This window comes from Schistocerca serialis, chromosome 4 (assembly GCF_023864345.2).
Source record: "Schistocerca serialis cubense isolate TAMUIC-IGC-003099 chromosome 4, iqSchSeri2.2, whole genome shotgun sequence".
Lineage (NCBI taxonomy): Eukaryota > Metazoa > Arthropoda > Insecta > Orthoptera > Acrididae > Schistocerca > Schistocerca serialis.
The window spans coordinates 860,412,351-860,426,641 of NC_064641.1; the positions used below are offsets into that span (position 1 = coordinate 860,412,351).

General features: G+C 40.1%; 1 protein-coding gene across 1 annotated transcript in view; it reads right to left on the bottom strand.

The window, feature by feature from the left end:
• Positions 1 to 14,291, bottom strand: part of LOC126473497 (hemocytin) — a 568,134-nt gene that overhangs the window by 519,584 nt on the left and 34,259 nt on the right. Inside the window, exon 2 of the mRNA XM_050100583.1 lies at positions 5,469 to 5,665. Within this exon, the coding sequence (XP_049956540.1) occupies positions 5,469 to 5,665 (197 nt within the window). The remainder of the gene's footprint in view (positions 1 to 5,468; positions 5,666 to 14,291) is intronic.

Here is a 14,291-nt window from a genome sequence, read left to right on the forward strand (position 1 = left end):
AAATTTGTTAACATCGAGTATAGATCTAAGTGTCAGGAAGTCGTTTCTGAAAGTATTTGTATGGAGTGTATGGAAGTGAAACATGGATGATAAATAGTTTGGACAAGAAGAGAATAGAAGCTTTCGAAATGTGGTGCTACAGAAGAATGCTGAAGTTTAGATGGGTAGATCACATAACTAATGAGGAAGTATTGAATAGGATTGGGGAGAAGAGAAGTTTGTGGCACAACTTGACTAGAAGAAGGGATCGGTTGGTAGGACATGTTCTGAGGCATCATGGGATCACCAATTTAGTATTGGAGGGCAGTGTGGAGGGTAAAAATCGTAGAGGGAGACCAAAAGATGAATACACTAAGCAGATTCAGAAGAATGTAGGTTGCAGTAGGTACTGGGAGAAGAAGAAGCTTGCACAGGATGGAGTAGCATGGAGAGCTACATCAAACCAGTCTCAGGACTGAAGACAACAACAACAACAACAATTGTTAAAAATTAGTCTGTTTTTGTGTAACTGCTTTGTGCATAAACAAAACTATTTCCATAACATGTTTAAATCCGTATAATCATGATACATGTAATACAATTGTAAAATACAAGCAAAGAAAATTGTAACTACTGTTTCTCCTAATTTTATTGCCCACACAGAACATGTGATTCCCATGAACACCCAAAACGTGAGCAAGGGGGGTACTTGCTCCCCCTGGAGCTTGGAGTAGAGCATTTTATTTAAAAAATGGAAAATACTGGATGTAACAACAACAATATGGAAAGGATGGATTATTACTCTCCACGTGGAGGAGGCACTGTCACAGATGGACACAATGAAAAAAGACTGCTAAAATATTTGAGATTTGGTACAAAGTTCTTCTCTCAGAGCAGAAAATACACACATATTCACACAAGCACAACCAGCACACACATGGCCAGTGTCTAAGGCTCAACTGAAACAGTGCTTGATGTGCCCAGCAATCTAGTGGGGTGTGTGGTAGGTGTAAGGAGGCATGGGATGCAGAGGAAAAGAGATAGTATAGTGGGGTTATGGGAGGAAGCTGGCGCTGCCTGCAGGATAACCAACAATCCTCTTGCATATAAAAAGTTTTTTTTGTTACCTATTAAAAGTAACTCTTAGGGTATGATATGTCTCGAAACTGACATACAAGAATTGGCAATTTTAGAGTTTTTTATCCCCCCTGTCAACAGAAAAATATCTGTGAATGCCCGTGGCAGTTACTACCTACATCTAAGTCTACACCTACCGCCAATATACATACTCTGAAAGTCACTGTACAGTGTGTGGTGTAGTGTACACTGTATCACTACTAGTCATTTCCTTTCCTGTTCCATTCACAAATAGAGCAAGGAAAAGAGACTGTCAATATGCCACCATATACCCCTAATTTCTCCTATCTTATTTTTGTGTTTCTTACACAAAATGCACGTTGGCAGCAGCAGAATCATTCCGCAGTCTGCTTCAAATGCCGGTTCTCTAAGTTTTCTCAATAATGTTCCTTGAGAAGAATGTCGTCTCCATCTAGGGATTCCCATTTGAGTTCCCGACACACTTCAGTAGTACCTGTGTGTCGATTGAACCTATTAGTAACAAATCTGAATTGCTTCAATGTCATCCTTTAATCCAAGCACTCGAGCAGTACTTGAGAGTGGATCACACTAGCGCTTGGTATGTGGTCTCCTTTACAGATGAACCAGACTTCCCTAAAATTCTCCCTGTACACTGAAGTCAACTATTCACCTTTCCCAGCTCAATCCTCACTGCTTGTTCCATTTCATATCACTTTGTAATGTTATGTACAGATATTTAAACAATGTGGCTGTGTCAATAGTGAGACTACTAATGCTGTATCTGAATATTATGGGTTTGTTTTTCCTACTCATTCACATTAACTCACATTTCTCTACATTTAGAGCTAACTACGATTCATCACATCAACTAGAAATTTTGTCTAAGTCATTTTATATCTTCCTACAGCCACTCAACTTTGACATCTTCTCATGCACCACGGCATCATCAGCAAACAACCACACATTGCTGCTCAGACCATTTATATATATAGCATATAATAGAAGTCCTATTACACTTCCCTGATGAACACTCACCGTCAAGGACAACATATAGGATTCTATTACTTGAGAAGCTTTCAAGCCACTCAAATATCTGGGAATCTGCTACATATACTTGTACTTTCATTAAAACTCTGCTGTGGGGCACTGTGCCAAATGCTTTTTGGAAATCTAGAATTATTGAATATGCCTGTTGCCCTTCATCCACAGTTGGCAGTATATCACATGAGAAAAGAGAAAGCTGAGTTTCACATGAACAATGGTTTCTAAAACTGTGCTGATTCGTGAGCATAAGTTTTTAAGTCTCTAGGATATTTTATTACATTCTGACTCAGAATATGTTCAAGAACTCTGCAGCAAACTGATGTTAAGAATATTGGTCCAAATGGGGCATATGCCATAGAGTACTCTTTGTAAACTGAAATGGAATTCCATCTGGACCTGGCAATTTATATATTTCCAACTCTTTCAGTTGTTTCTCTATGCTAAAAATGCTTATTACTACATTGTCTATAGAGGACTGTCTGCAATGGTCAAAAGGACAGTATGTTTGTATGATTGTCCTGCATGAATAATTTATTAAACACAAAATTTAAAACTTCAGCTTTCCTTTTGCTATCTTCTATTGCCACACCAATGCTTAGTGATTTTACAATAGACCAGAATTTTCTCGGGTTCTCAGCCAGATCTTTTGCTAAGTTATGACAGTGGTAGTTGTTGTATGCTTCATGCATGGATCTTTTCACAGAGACACATATCTCTACTAATCTATGCACTCCTGAACTAAGAGTGCAACCGACTTTTCTTCCTCACCCTTATGCAAGTTTTGTTGTTCAACCATGATGGGTCTTTTCCACTGACACATACTTGTCCAGATCATGATTTACAGTCTGTTTAAACTTTGTCCATAATTCCTCTATGACCATCATATAATTCCTCCATGTACATCATTCTGTAACAAATTGATATCAGTTCATTGTCTATGTGAGATTCTAACAACTTTTTATCTGCTCTTCCTAGCAAAAACACTCTCCTAGCCTTTTTGTCAGATTTATTAACTTTAGTAGCCGCAGTTGCTATGATGACATCATGATCACTAATCCCTATCACTATACTGATGTAACTGATAATGTCCAGCCTGTTTGTAGCTTCAGTGTCAAAGATATTTCCATTGCATGTAGGCTTCAGAACTAGCTGCTCAAAGACAGTTTCAGAAAATGTGTTCAAAAGTACTTCACAAGAACTGTCTGTCCGTACACCCTGCAATGAATCCATAGAGAGCCCATTCGCTACTCGATAAGTTGCCTCCAAGTAGTATTGCATGATCTGGGTATTTACATGCTACTGACTGTAGACTTTCTTTGAATAACTCTAGAACTGTCACAGCGGAATCAGTGGCCTGTGCAAACATCCAACAATTCACTTGGTTTCACCTACACCTGTTATATGTGACCAGATAACTTTACTGTCACACTCAGTTTCTATCTCAAGGGAGATAATACTTTTTTCAACTGCAATGAGTAATCCCCTCATAGGGCATCTAATCTGTCTTTCTGATATACGTTTTATGACTCGCTAAATACCTCAGAGCTTTCTACTTTGGGTTTCAGCCAGCTCCTGGTCTCAAGAATATCTTCAGGATGAGAACTTTCCTGAAATGCAGTAAATTTTGGAACTTTCTTACAAATACTTTGAGAATTTGCTAATAGAATTTTGACAGTTGCATTGTCTTTAGTCTGAATGCAGTCTGACTTTGTTATCTGCATATCGAATGGTGAGTGTTCATCAGAGTATCTCAAACAACTGCCAAGCCTAAAACAACTCTTTATGAAGACTCACGGATACACGGCTAACATGAGTGTCGGAATCAACAGAAACTGAAATACGCGACCCTAATTGAATATTTTTTGTCATCACCAATTTCAGCTATCAGATAACACAGAGTCTAGGATGTCAACAAACAAGATTATTTTAAACTCAACTCCACACAACATTTCACTGGTCATTAATTCTAAAACTCACTTTTAGTTTTGTAGACATAAGAACCCTAAATACAATGTTATGGATCAATAGTTGTGAAATTAAATTTTTGAAAAATGTGATGCCACTGCTATCAATTTACTGTGACTGGCTACCTTCTACCCTCCCAATGACTTGGAATGCCATAGACTTCTGTGAACTGCTAAGATACTGAATCACCTTCATTTATATTAAAGTTATTATCATTACAAAATGTTGACCTCTCTTGTATTTTCAGAAATCCTTATATTAAACATCTCATTGCATCATCTCTAAGTAGTTTCACTGATAAGTACAAATTCCCACTACCATTCCCACAGAATAATCAATTAAGGACATTTCACATATGAAATTTGTGCTTGATTTGGCCACTAGAGGCCACCTGGCCTGCTAATACAAAAGCAGTTGCTGCACCCTTTTGGAACTAATGTCTATATAGGCCACAGAGTGCAAGACTCCGCCAGCCACTTGTGAACTGCTAATTGTATTGTACCTTGTCTTCCATGTGTGTGCACTGTTGGAGTAATAAATTACAGTGTTCTTGGGTTAGAACTGGCATACTAGTTAGTACTTACATCTCCATCTTTTGTTAAATGCTTTCAACACAGTCTCTTTTTAGCATTAACTGCTGAAATACAGGCTTTTTGTCCCTCAAAGCTGGTATCCTTACCCTTATTATCTTGGCTGTCAAGAGGTTTACCGCTGTGTTGCTAGTCAGAAAGGAATAGGTCGAAGACAATTTGCACCAACTGCAACCCCACAATGTATAGTGTGTACAACTACAACTCATTTTACTATGATTTATGCAGTTGCTATCTTGCACCCACAAAGTTTATGTCATCTAAACAGCATTCTCCACCACAGACATCCTGTAGACGTGCAATAAAATCTGATCTGTGAGCCTATGCTTCCTATTTTTCAACATCTGAGTTATGAGCATCCACGAAAAATCTTTATAGTAGGATTTAAAGGGTATGATGAATGAATGAGACTTTACTGATAATGACAAAGACAGATATTCAGTTTCTCATTGGGCTAAGAGTAGCAGGCTACATGAATTGTTAACAAAGGAAAGTGTCATTGTTAATATCGTTAACAGCAAACAAAACCTGCTCACTCAGAACAACAGTAAGAAAACAAAAAAATGATATGAGAACAGAGAGATCAACCAGACACGTAACCATCTTCGACAAACAAAGTACTTCTGATTGTGAGCTACCAAAGAGGTAATAACAATGACAGAAAAAAACTGTCTCAAAATTTAACTATGATACTGACCAATAAATTAAGTCTTTCGAATAGTCTCAGTATTGCACCACAAACATTCTATGCTACGAGAAACAATAAAGGGGTACTGTAACACTGCAGCTTACCTCCACTAACAAATTTTCCACCTGTTTTAACTGCAGTTTCGACAGGTACATCACCTCGAGTAGCAGTTTTTCTTCCTGAACCAAAAGAAGAAGAACTTCCTCCATCTGAACGGAAGGATGAATAGTGACGAAATGAGGCATCTGTTCCACGATTGAACTGCCGTTTTTGTATCCTATGTGGTTTCACAGCTTCAGGCCTGAAACAAAACAGAATGAACACATTTTTTAAAAAAATCTACATTTGGATTTATACAAGGTAAACTGATCTACAGGGCAAGCATTATGGAGAGATTATGGAATGGAGAAAGGACATAAAAGAGCTTGTATCTACTGTCTATTATCTACTGATTTCCTATTCACTTTCTCAGCTTTGCTCCTGCATATGGCAGGGCCTGAAAATTATAGATACCACCAATCTGGCTTTAAAGCACTGGCTGGATGTCCTTTCTTCCACCACAGAGACCAGTAGGACTGAAACATTGTGTATGCCAGCTGTTTGTAAATCACATAATCTTTGCCCTGTGTGTACTTATGCTTCAAACAAAATGTTTTTCCACTGGACTTTTATGGATGACATTGACAAACTATAAAAAATCTGTGGACAACACTGAATACTCAAGAACTGATTAACAACATTAAACACAAAATGAGTAGGCAGGACAAATCAAATTTAAAAGCAAGGCATGTGTTTCTCCCCAATACTCTGCACAAAATCTGTATATAAGAACAAAAATTTAGTAAATATATCATGCTCTGTGCACCATCACCACATAAATTGTGGTTTGCCCTCTCAAATTCAAACTTGGTAATCTCACCTTAAATGTGGCATACACCAGAAGCACTGACACTGATGGGTCCTTCCCTCAGAGAAGGAATTGACATCCAATAGTACAGTGCCATATCTGGAGGCATGTTAGAACCACTTAAATTGCCTCTGTGGCTGGAAGGAGCTATAGCATGGTTGGCTATAATTTTAGCCAAGTTTAGCTAGTTACCCCTCTCTACCAACGTCTTATCCTCCCGCTGATGCACAATGCTCTGTCTCAACAAGAATACTACACAAAGATTAATGACATAATGTGTAACCATACATATTTTGTATGCCTCATAGCCTGCTGTATCTTGCTTAAATAGTGACCCCTTGATCCCACAGCCAATGGTACTCAGCAGAGTATCATCTCCTTTTTGTATGTTTTAAATGAAGGAGAGTCTTCCGGAAGAACTGCAGTCGTTTGTTTATTGGTGACATGCATTGGCTGGCTTGCAGTGCACTCAGGCAGTTGTAGCAGATAAGGTATTACATAGTCTGACTATGTCTCATCTGTGTCATTCTTGAAGTTTTCCCGGCATACCTGAAGATGGCTGGACAGTTGCCAGCCGAAATATTGTGACAAGAAGACAACATATCCAGCTGCAATCCAGAAACCTCATCGAATATGTCTCATCTGTTCAAGGTAACTCAAGACGACGTATATCTTAAGAGTCACAGACAGTGAACTGATTCAGTAAACTCATTTTAGGACCAAATGAAACTATATGGTTCCAGAGACCTTTCCAAATCTCAGACATTTATGATATGTGGTATATACGCAGACTGAAATTATGAACGAAAATTTGAACCAAGACTGGGATTCGAACCTGGGTCTGCTGCTCACAGGGCAGATGTGCTAACCACTATGCCACTACCCTAGCATGCCTCCTTCTTCAGTTCAAATTCTCATTCATACAGTCATACCTCAACCCACTGGTATTCCCCCTAAATTTGAACAGCATTGTAGAGGCTCTCCAGCTGTATTGGAACAGCACCACAGCATCAGACGAAATGGGGGAGTCTGCCTGAAACCCAGGCATAGATGCTTTAATTAAATGAATCATTTGATACTTTAATCAATCATTTGGTTAAAGCACCTACTCTTGGGTTTCAGGCAGAATTCCCCATTTTGTTCAATGCTCGTGTGCTATTCCAATACAGCTGCAGAGCCCCTACAGTGCTGTTTAAGTTTACGGGGAATACCAGTGGACTGAGGTGTGAATGGGAATTTGGATTGAGGAGTGAGGCATGCTGCGTACTCCATGCAGTTTTGCAAAGCCACTGTGCCACACAGTATAGAGGTTAGCACATCTGCCTTGTGAACAGGAGACCTGGGTTTGAATCCTGGCCTTGGTACAAATTTTCATTCGTCACTTCAGTCTGCATAGGCACATCATGATGTTGAGTAGTCCGATAAACAACTGCACTGCTGTTACAGGATTCAATAAAATAATTCTGAAAACAGATCCTGGAGCCTTGTGTTCCATGTAATCGAGTAAATTTCTAAGAGTAAATCTATGTCTGGCAGCCAGTTGCAACCTGTGGGTAAGGACTGACATTTCTATGACACCAAGTGTCATTAAACTGCCCTGATTTCCTTTCTAGTGGATAGGTGATTGAAAAAGGTCAAGCTACAGTGCAAAAACTGTGAATGGTGCTGGTACAATATACATCTGCAGTCACTTTCAATGCCCTCATGCTGGATACTGTCATGATATTTAGGTATATTGCTCTCGCTCATATGTATACAGGGCATTTATAGTTTCACAATTGCGTGAAATATTTATATAAGTGGAGCAACTGTGCCAATGTGCTCCCAACACCTACAGTTAAAGCATTCCTAATCTTTGGCCTTTAAACCCTTTAGGTGATGCAGCCATGCAAGCTTCTCATCAAACATGAAACCCAATACTCTCACATTTAAGTTGAAATTTGGAGCAATGTCTCATATCTGATATTTAAAGTAAAGATGGATCAAAAAGCCTGTTTGGCAGGGAACATAAACTGAACAGGACTTGCCAGGGATATTGAATGTATGAGGGCATGCTGAAAAGTAATGCATCCAAATTTTTTATGTGAAAACTCTTGAAGTTTTCTAAATAAAACAAATGTTTCTAAAAACATCCCCCAGGCTGTGGCTAAGCCATATCTCCGCAATATCCTTTCTTCCAGAAGTGCTAGTTCTGCTAGGTTCGCAGGAGAGCTTCTGTGAAGTTTGGAAGGTAGGAGACAAGGTACTGGTGGTATTAAAGCTGTGAGGGCAGGACGTGAGTCATGCTTGGGTAGTTCAGTTGGTAGAGCACTTGCCTGCGAAAGGCAAAGGTCCCGAGTTCGAGTCTCAGTCTGGCACACTGTTTTAATCTGCCAGGAAGTTTCAAAACAAATGTTATTAACATTCTACATCTTTATTCTTCATGTCTGCATATTTATTTTTCAACACCGTCACCCTGGCAATGAACACATTTCTCCCAACAAGAGATCAGTTTGTTGATATTCTCACTGTAGAATGTTTGATTTTGTCGACAGAGCCACAACCTCACCTCTGATTGCACCACTTTATCACTATCACAGTGAAGTCCTCGAAGGTTTTTTTTAAGTTTTGGGAACAGATGAAAATCAGATGAAGCCAAGTCAGGGCTTTAAGAAGAATGATGAATGACTGTGACTCCAAGGTGTCGGACTGTTGCAGATGTCACAGCACTCGAGTGTGGCCTAACATTGTCATGCTGAAGGAGACAGTGTTCCACATGTGAACAAACTCCTCAAATTCAAAACTTGATCACAGCATGCTGTTTTTCATGTACTGACATAATTGCTTACACACTGCCATGTTACACGTCACAATTCAGAGCCCTGTTGTGGCAGAGGGCTGTAAACTTGTAAACATGAAGAATAAATTTCAGAATGTTAATACAGTTTGTTTTATTTAAAAGTGTTTTAAGGGTTTTCACATTAAAAATTCAGAGGGATTACTTTTGAGCATGCCCTCGTATACAAACAACGACAGCATGAATGGTGACAGGTTCATTTGACCCATGGGAGAGTGTCACGAAAATGATGAAACACTTGAACTGGCAGATGCTTGAAGATAGACGTCAACTATCCCACAAATGCCTACTTAGCCCTAAAACATTTCAAGAACCAGTGGGGAATCTAGAAATGTAATACAGCACATATAGGGAGCATGATGGCCATTGTTAAACTAATGACAGCAGCATACACAGAGGCATTTAACCAGTTATTCTTCCTGTGCTTCATGTGTGAAGGGAACGAGAAGAAACCCTAAATGTGGTACAAAATGAAGAACCCTTTGCCACGCAGTTCACAGAGGTTTGCAGAGTGTGGATGTACTGTGCAAGTCCACAATTAAAATGCACATATTTAAAATCAGTGGTTTTTGTCCGCTCCTCCAAAAGCCTTCTGTTAGCATGAGCTGATGTATATGAAGAGAAGATGATATCCCCAGAAGTTCTATTTATGGAAGAGTCCAAGGATATGACATTTTCAAAGAGTATCATAGGTTTTCAAAGCATAAAAAATGAAACACTTTGTCAACATAGGAAAGCATACTTTAAATTGCTCATTGCTCCAATAAAACAAGGTCCCAAGCTTTAATTCCATTGAAATCTACTGTCCTTTTAACCTAGTTCATAAGACAGAGAACCTGTTACATCTGACATGATCTATTAATTGTGCTTTATGTTACAGTGTATAGCACAAGTGGCAGGCAAATATTGATCATAAAACTGATGGTGGAGTTTTTGTATTGCCACCTAAATCAGAGTTAGATTTTTGAGTGGGAAGCGAGACAATCTGAGTCCACAAACCAGGTAATTGAGAAGCTAACTATATTTTAATACTTTAGATGGGTGCCAGTTGACCACACACTCCAATGTCTTCCCCACGCAGCTAGTAAGAGCAACATTATAATAACATGTGGCAATGCACTGGCCATCCCTACTTTTGGATTAAGGCTGTCTAGAGTGTAACCTTCACAGAGCAGCAAAGTCTGCAGTTAGGCATCTTTCATTATAAACAGCTAGAATGACTTCTTTTACCCCATTTTCTTGATAGCATGCTGAAATGGATTTGGTGATATTCAGGAACAGTTTTGGGATCCTCATATAGAGACAATAGAGAGATAAAGGATGATTATATTATAAAGGATAATTATATCATAAAGGATTGTATTACAAAGGATGATTACATTATAAAGGAAAAGTGTAGTATTTATAATTTTGTTGTTGTACCAAGATGTGACAGAAGAACCAATTAACATTATAATAATATTTATCAGCCCAAACTGTCATTTTCCAGCAATATCCAGTGGCAGCAGATAGTCAGACACTCCTCTTCTGTGGCAGAGACTGATAGAAACTTCACGTCATTCTATGGTTAATGCCTTTGGGAATTATTTGTAGACATTTCACCTGGAGTACAGCAGCCATTGTCAACCTGTATAATCCTCTTAATATCTTCCCGTATTTTTAGAAATAACTTATTGAGTCCAAATACTACACTACACAATACCTGCCACCTTAACAGCCTAAATGGTAGCAGGCTCCGCCAGAAACCACCAAATTCTACATAGGCAGCATGCAGCAGCAACAGCGGTGTTGCAATTGAGGGAACTAGATTGCATCTGAGGGTCATGTTGGTATATTCCTCCACCTAGAGTGATCTAAGTTGTACCTCAGCGCATAGCAGACAGTTGCAGTTGCAGCTCAGCTCTTTGCTCAGCTCAAGGCCATGCACACCAGCTACCTCTGGCAGCCCACTTGTTGGAGTGTCCCTGCCCAGTCTACATCCCACAGTACTGCGATGCCACACAGCAACTATGAACAATCTTCCTGGGATTCAGTGCTTCTGTGAATAACGACCATGTACTTGGCTAGTGTGACTACTGAACTGGGGTTTCTACGTGCTTTTGATTTTTACTCACGGATGATCAAGGACAACCATATCAGTCATTATTGTCTGATGTAGAATTCAACTTTTCTGTGTTGCCATGTTCAGTAACTATGTATTTTAAAAACTAAATGGAGAACAATCAAACAAATACATGCCTTTAAAATAAAGGATGCAAAATCCTCCTCCTCCCTCTCTCTCTCTCTATCTCTCCATCCCCTCCTGCCCCCTCTCTGTGTCCATCTCCTCTTCCCACCTCCCGTTGTTCATCTCCCCCCACCCCCATCTGTCCATCTCCTATGTCACACCAGTTTGATCCCAACCCCCTTTCCAACAGGAGGTAGTTCTTATCCCCACAGTACTTCCTTCCAGACAATAATTGGTACGAGTACCAAGTTTGATTGAAATCGATTCAGTGGTTTAGAAGGAGAGGTGGAACATACATACATATAGCAGCTTCACCCTTGTATACAGGGTGTTACAAAAAGGTATGGCCAAACTTTCAGGAAACATTCCTCACACACAAATAAAGAAAAGGTGTTATGGGGACATGTGTCCGGAAACGCTTAATTTCCAAGTTAGAGCTCATTTTAGTTTTGTCAGTATGTACTGTACTTCCTCGATTCACCGCCAGTTGGCCCAATTGAAGGAAGGTAATGCAATTGTGCAATCACGTCATCAACACAGATTTTCTGTGAACGTTTGGGCAGGCATTGTTGGTGATGTCTTGATTGGGCCCCATGTTCTTCCACCTACGCTCAATGGAGCACGTTATCATGATTTCATATGGGATACTCTACCTATGCTGCTAGAACATGTGCCTTTACAAGTATGACACAACATGTAGTTCATGCACGATGGAGCTCCTGCACATTTCAGTCGAAGTGTTCGTATGCTTCTCAACAACAGATTCGGTGACCGATGGATTGGTAGAGGCGGACCAATTCCATGGCCTCCACGCTCTCCTGACCTCAACCCTCTTGACTTTCATTTATGGGGGCATTTGAAAGCTCTTGTCTACGCGTCCCCGGTACCAAATGTACAGACTCTTCGTGCTCGTATTGTGGATGGCTGTGATACAATACGCCATTCTCCAAGGCTGCATCAGCGCATCAGGGATTCCATGCGACGGAGGGTGGATGCATGAATCCTCGCTAACGGAGGACATTTTGAACATTTCCTGTAACAAAGTGTTTGAAGTCACACTGGTACGTTCTGTTGCTGTGTGTTTCCATTTCATGATTAATGTGATTTGAAGAGAAGTAATAAAATGAGCTCTAACATGGAAAGTAAGCATTTCCAGACACATGTCCACATAACAATTTTCTTTCTTTGTGTGTTAGGAATGTTTCCTGAAAGTTTGGTCTGCTCGTATTGTGGATGGCTGTGATACAATACGCCATTCTCCAAGGCTGCACCAGCGCATCAGGGATTCCATGCGACGGAGGGTGGATGCATGTATCCTCGCTAACGGAGGACATTTTGAACATTTCCTGTAACAAAGTGTTTGAAGTCACACTGGTACGTTCTGTTGCTGTGTGTTTCCATTTCATGATTAATGTGATTTGAAGAGAAGTAATAAAATGAGCTCTAACATGGAAAGTAAGCGTTTCCGGACACATGTCCACATAACATATTTTCTTTCTTTGTGTGTTAGGAATGTTTCCTGAAAGTTTGGCCGTACCTTTTTGTAACACCCTGTAGATATGTCACATATATTGTACACATATATGTCTGACTGACAGCTGTTTGACACAATGTGTGTGTGTGTGTGTGTGCTTCACACTTTTAAAGTATTCCAGGCCAACTACGTAAAGGAAAGAAATACCAACAGGTTGTTTCAAATATTGTCACACGTATTCCCTTCTCATGCCCACACTACTCCTGACAGTAGCAGGGTTTCTTCCTCCCACACTATTTTCGTACAAATAATGAGTCATGTACACATCAAATATGGTCAACTGCTCCAGGCATTTCTGAGTTATACTCTTATATCAGCCTTTTTCACCCCCACCCTCTCCCATTGGGGTGTCTTACCGGCATGTAAATTTTTCCAGATGGCAAGTGATATGTGTCCCAAGTTTGGTAGAAACTGCTTCAGATGTTATATAGATATGCTGATCAGTTACGGTCTTTGCTCCAACATTCCCCCCCCCCCCCCCTCCCACCCAACTTCAGTGGTGAAACATCATCAGGACTGTCGCTAATGAGCCTAGTGATCCTGAAACATATGGATTTGATAAATTCTGCAGCCAATAATACACTCTACGAAAGAAAAAAAAGTATAAAAGAATAACAACGGTAAAGAAATTGGTAGAGTGATGTACAGGCACAGACAAATTATTACAATTTCAGAAAAATTGAATGATTTACTCAGTAGAATGAGGTTCATAAAATGAGTAAGTCAATAACACATTGCTCCAACTCTGGCCCTTATGCAAACAGATATTTGGCTTGGTGTTTTATCCCCAGTGATGCCATGTCAAATCCTGTTCAATTGGCACACGATATCATCAAAAGCTTGAGCTGGTTGGAGAGCCCTGCCACAATGTGCCAAACCTTCTTAATTGGGGAGAGATCTGGTGACCTTCGTGGCCTAGGTAGGGTTTGGCAAGTACAAAGACAACCAGTAGAAACGCTCCCCATATGCGGGCACACATTATCTTGCTGAAATATAAGCCCAAGATGGTGTATCGAGAGGGGTAACAAAATGTGGTGTTTAATATTGGCAATGTATTGCTGTGCTGTAAGGGTGCCACATATGACAATCAAACAGGTCCTGCTATGAAATGAAATGGCACCACACACTACCACTCCTGGCTGTCAGATCGCATGGCAGGCGACAGTCAAGTTGGTATGTCACCTTTGTCTAGGGTATTTCCAGACACATCTTCAGCATGGAATCTCATTGACTGGAGTAGAATTGTCTTTAGTGATGAGTCCCATTTATAAATAAGCCCTGATGACCACTGAAGAAGTGTCTGGAGACGCCACACACAGCAGGGGGATACCAAGTTGATTGTCGCCTGTCATACAGTCCAACAACCAGGAGTGATGGTGTGGAATGCCATTTCATTTCATAGCAGGGGCGCTTTAGTTGTCAC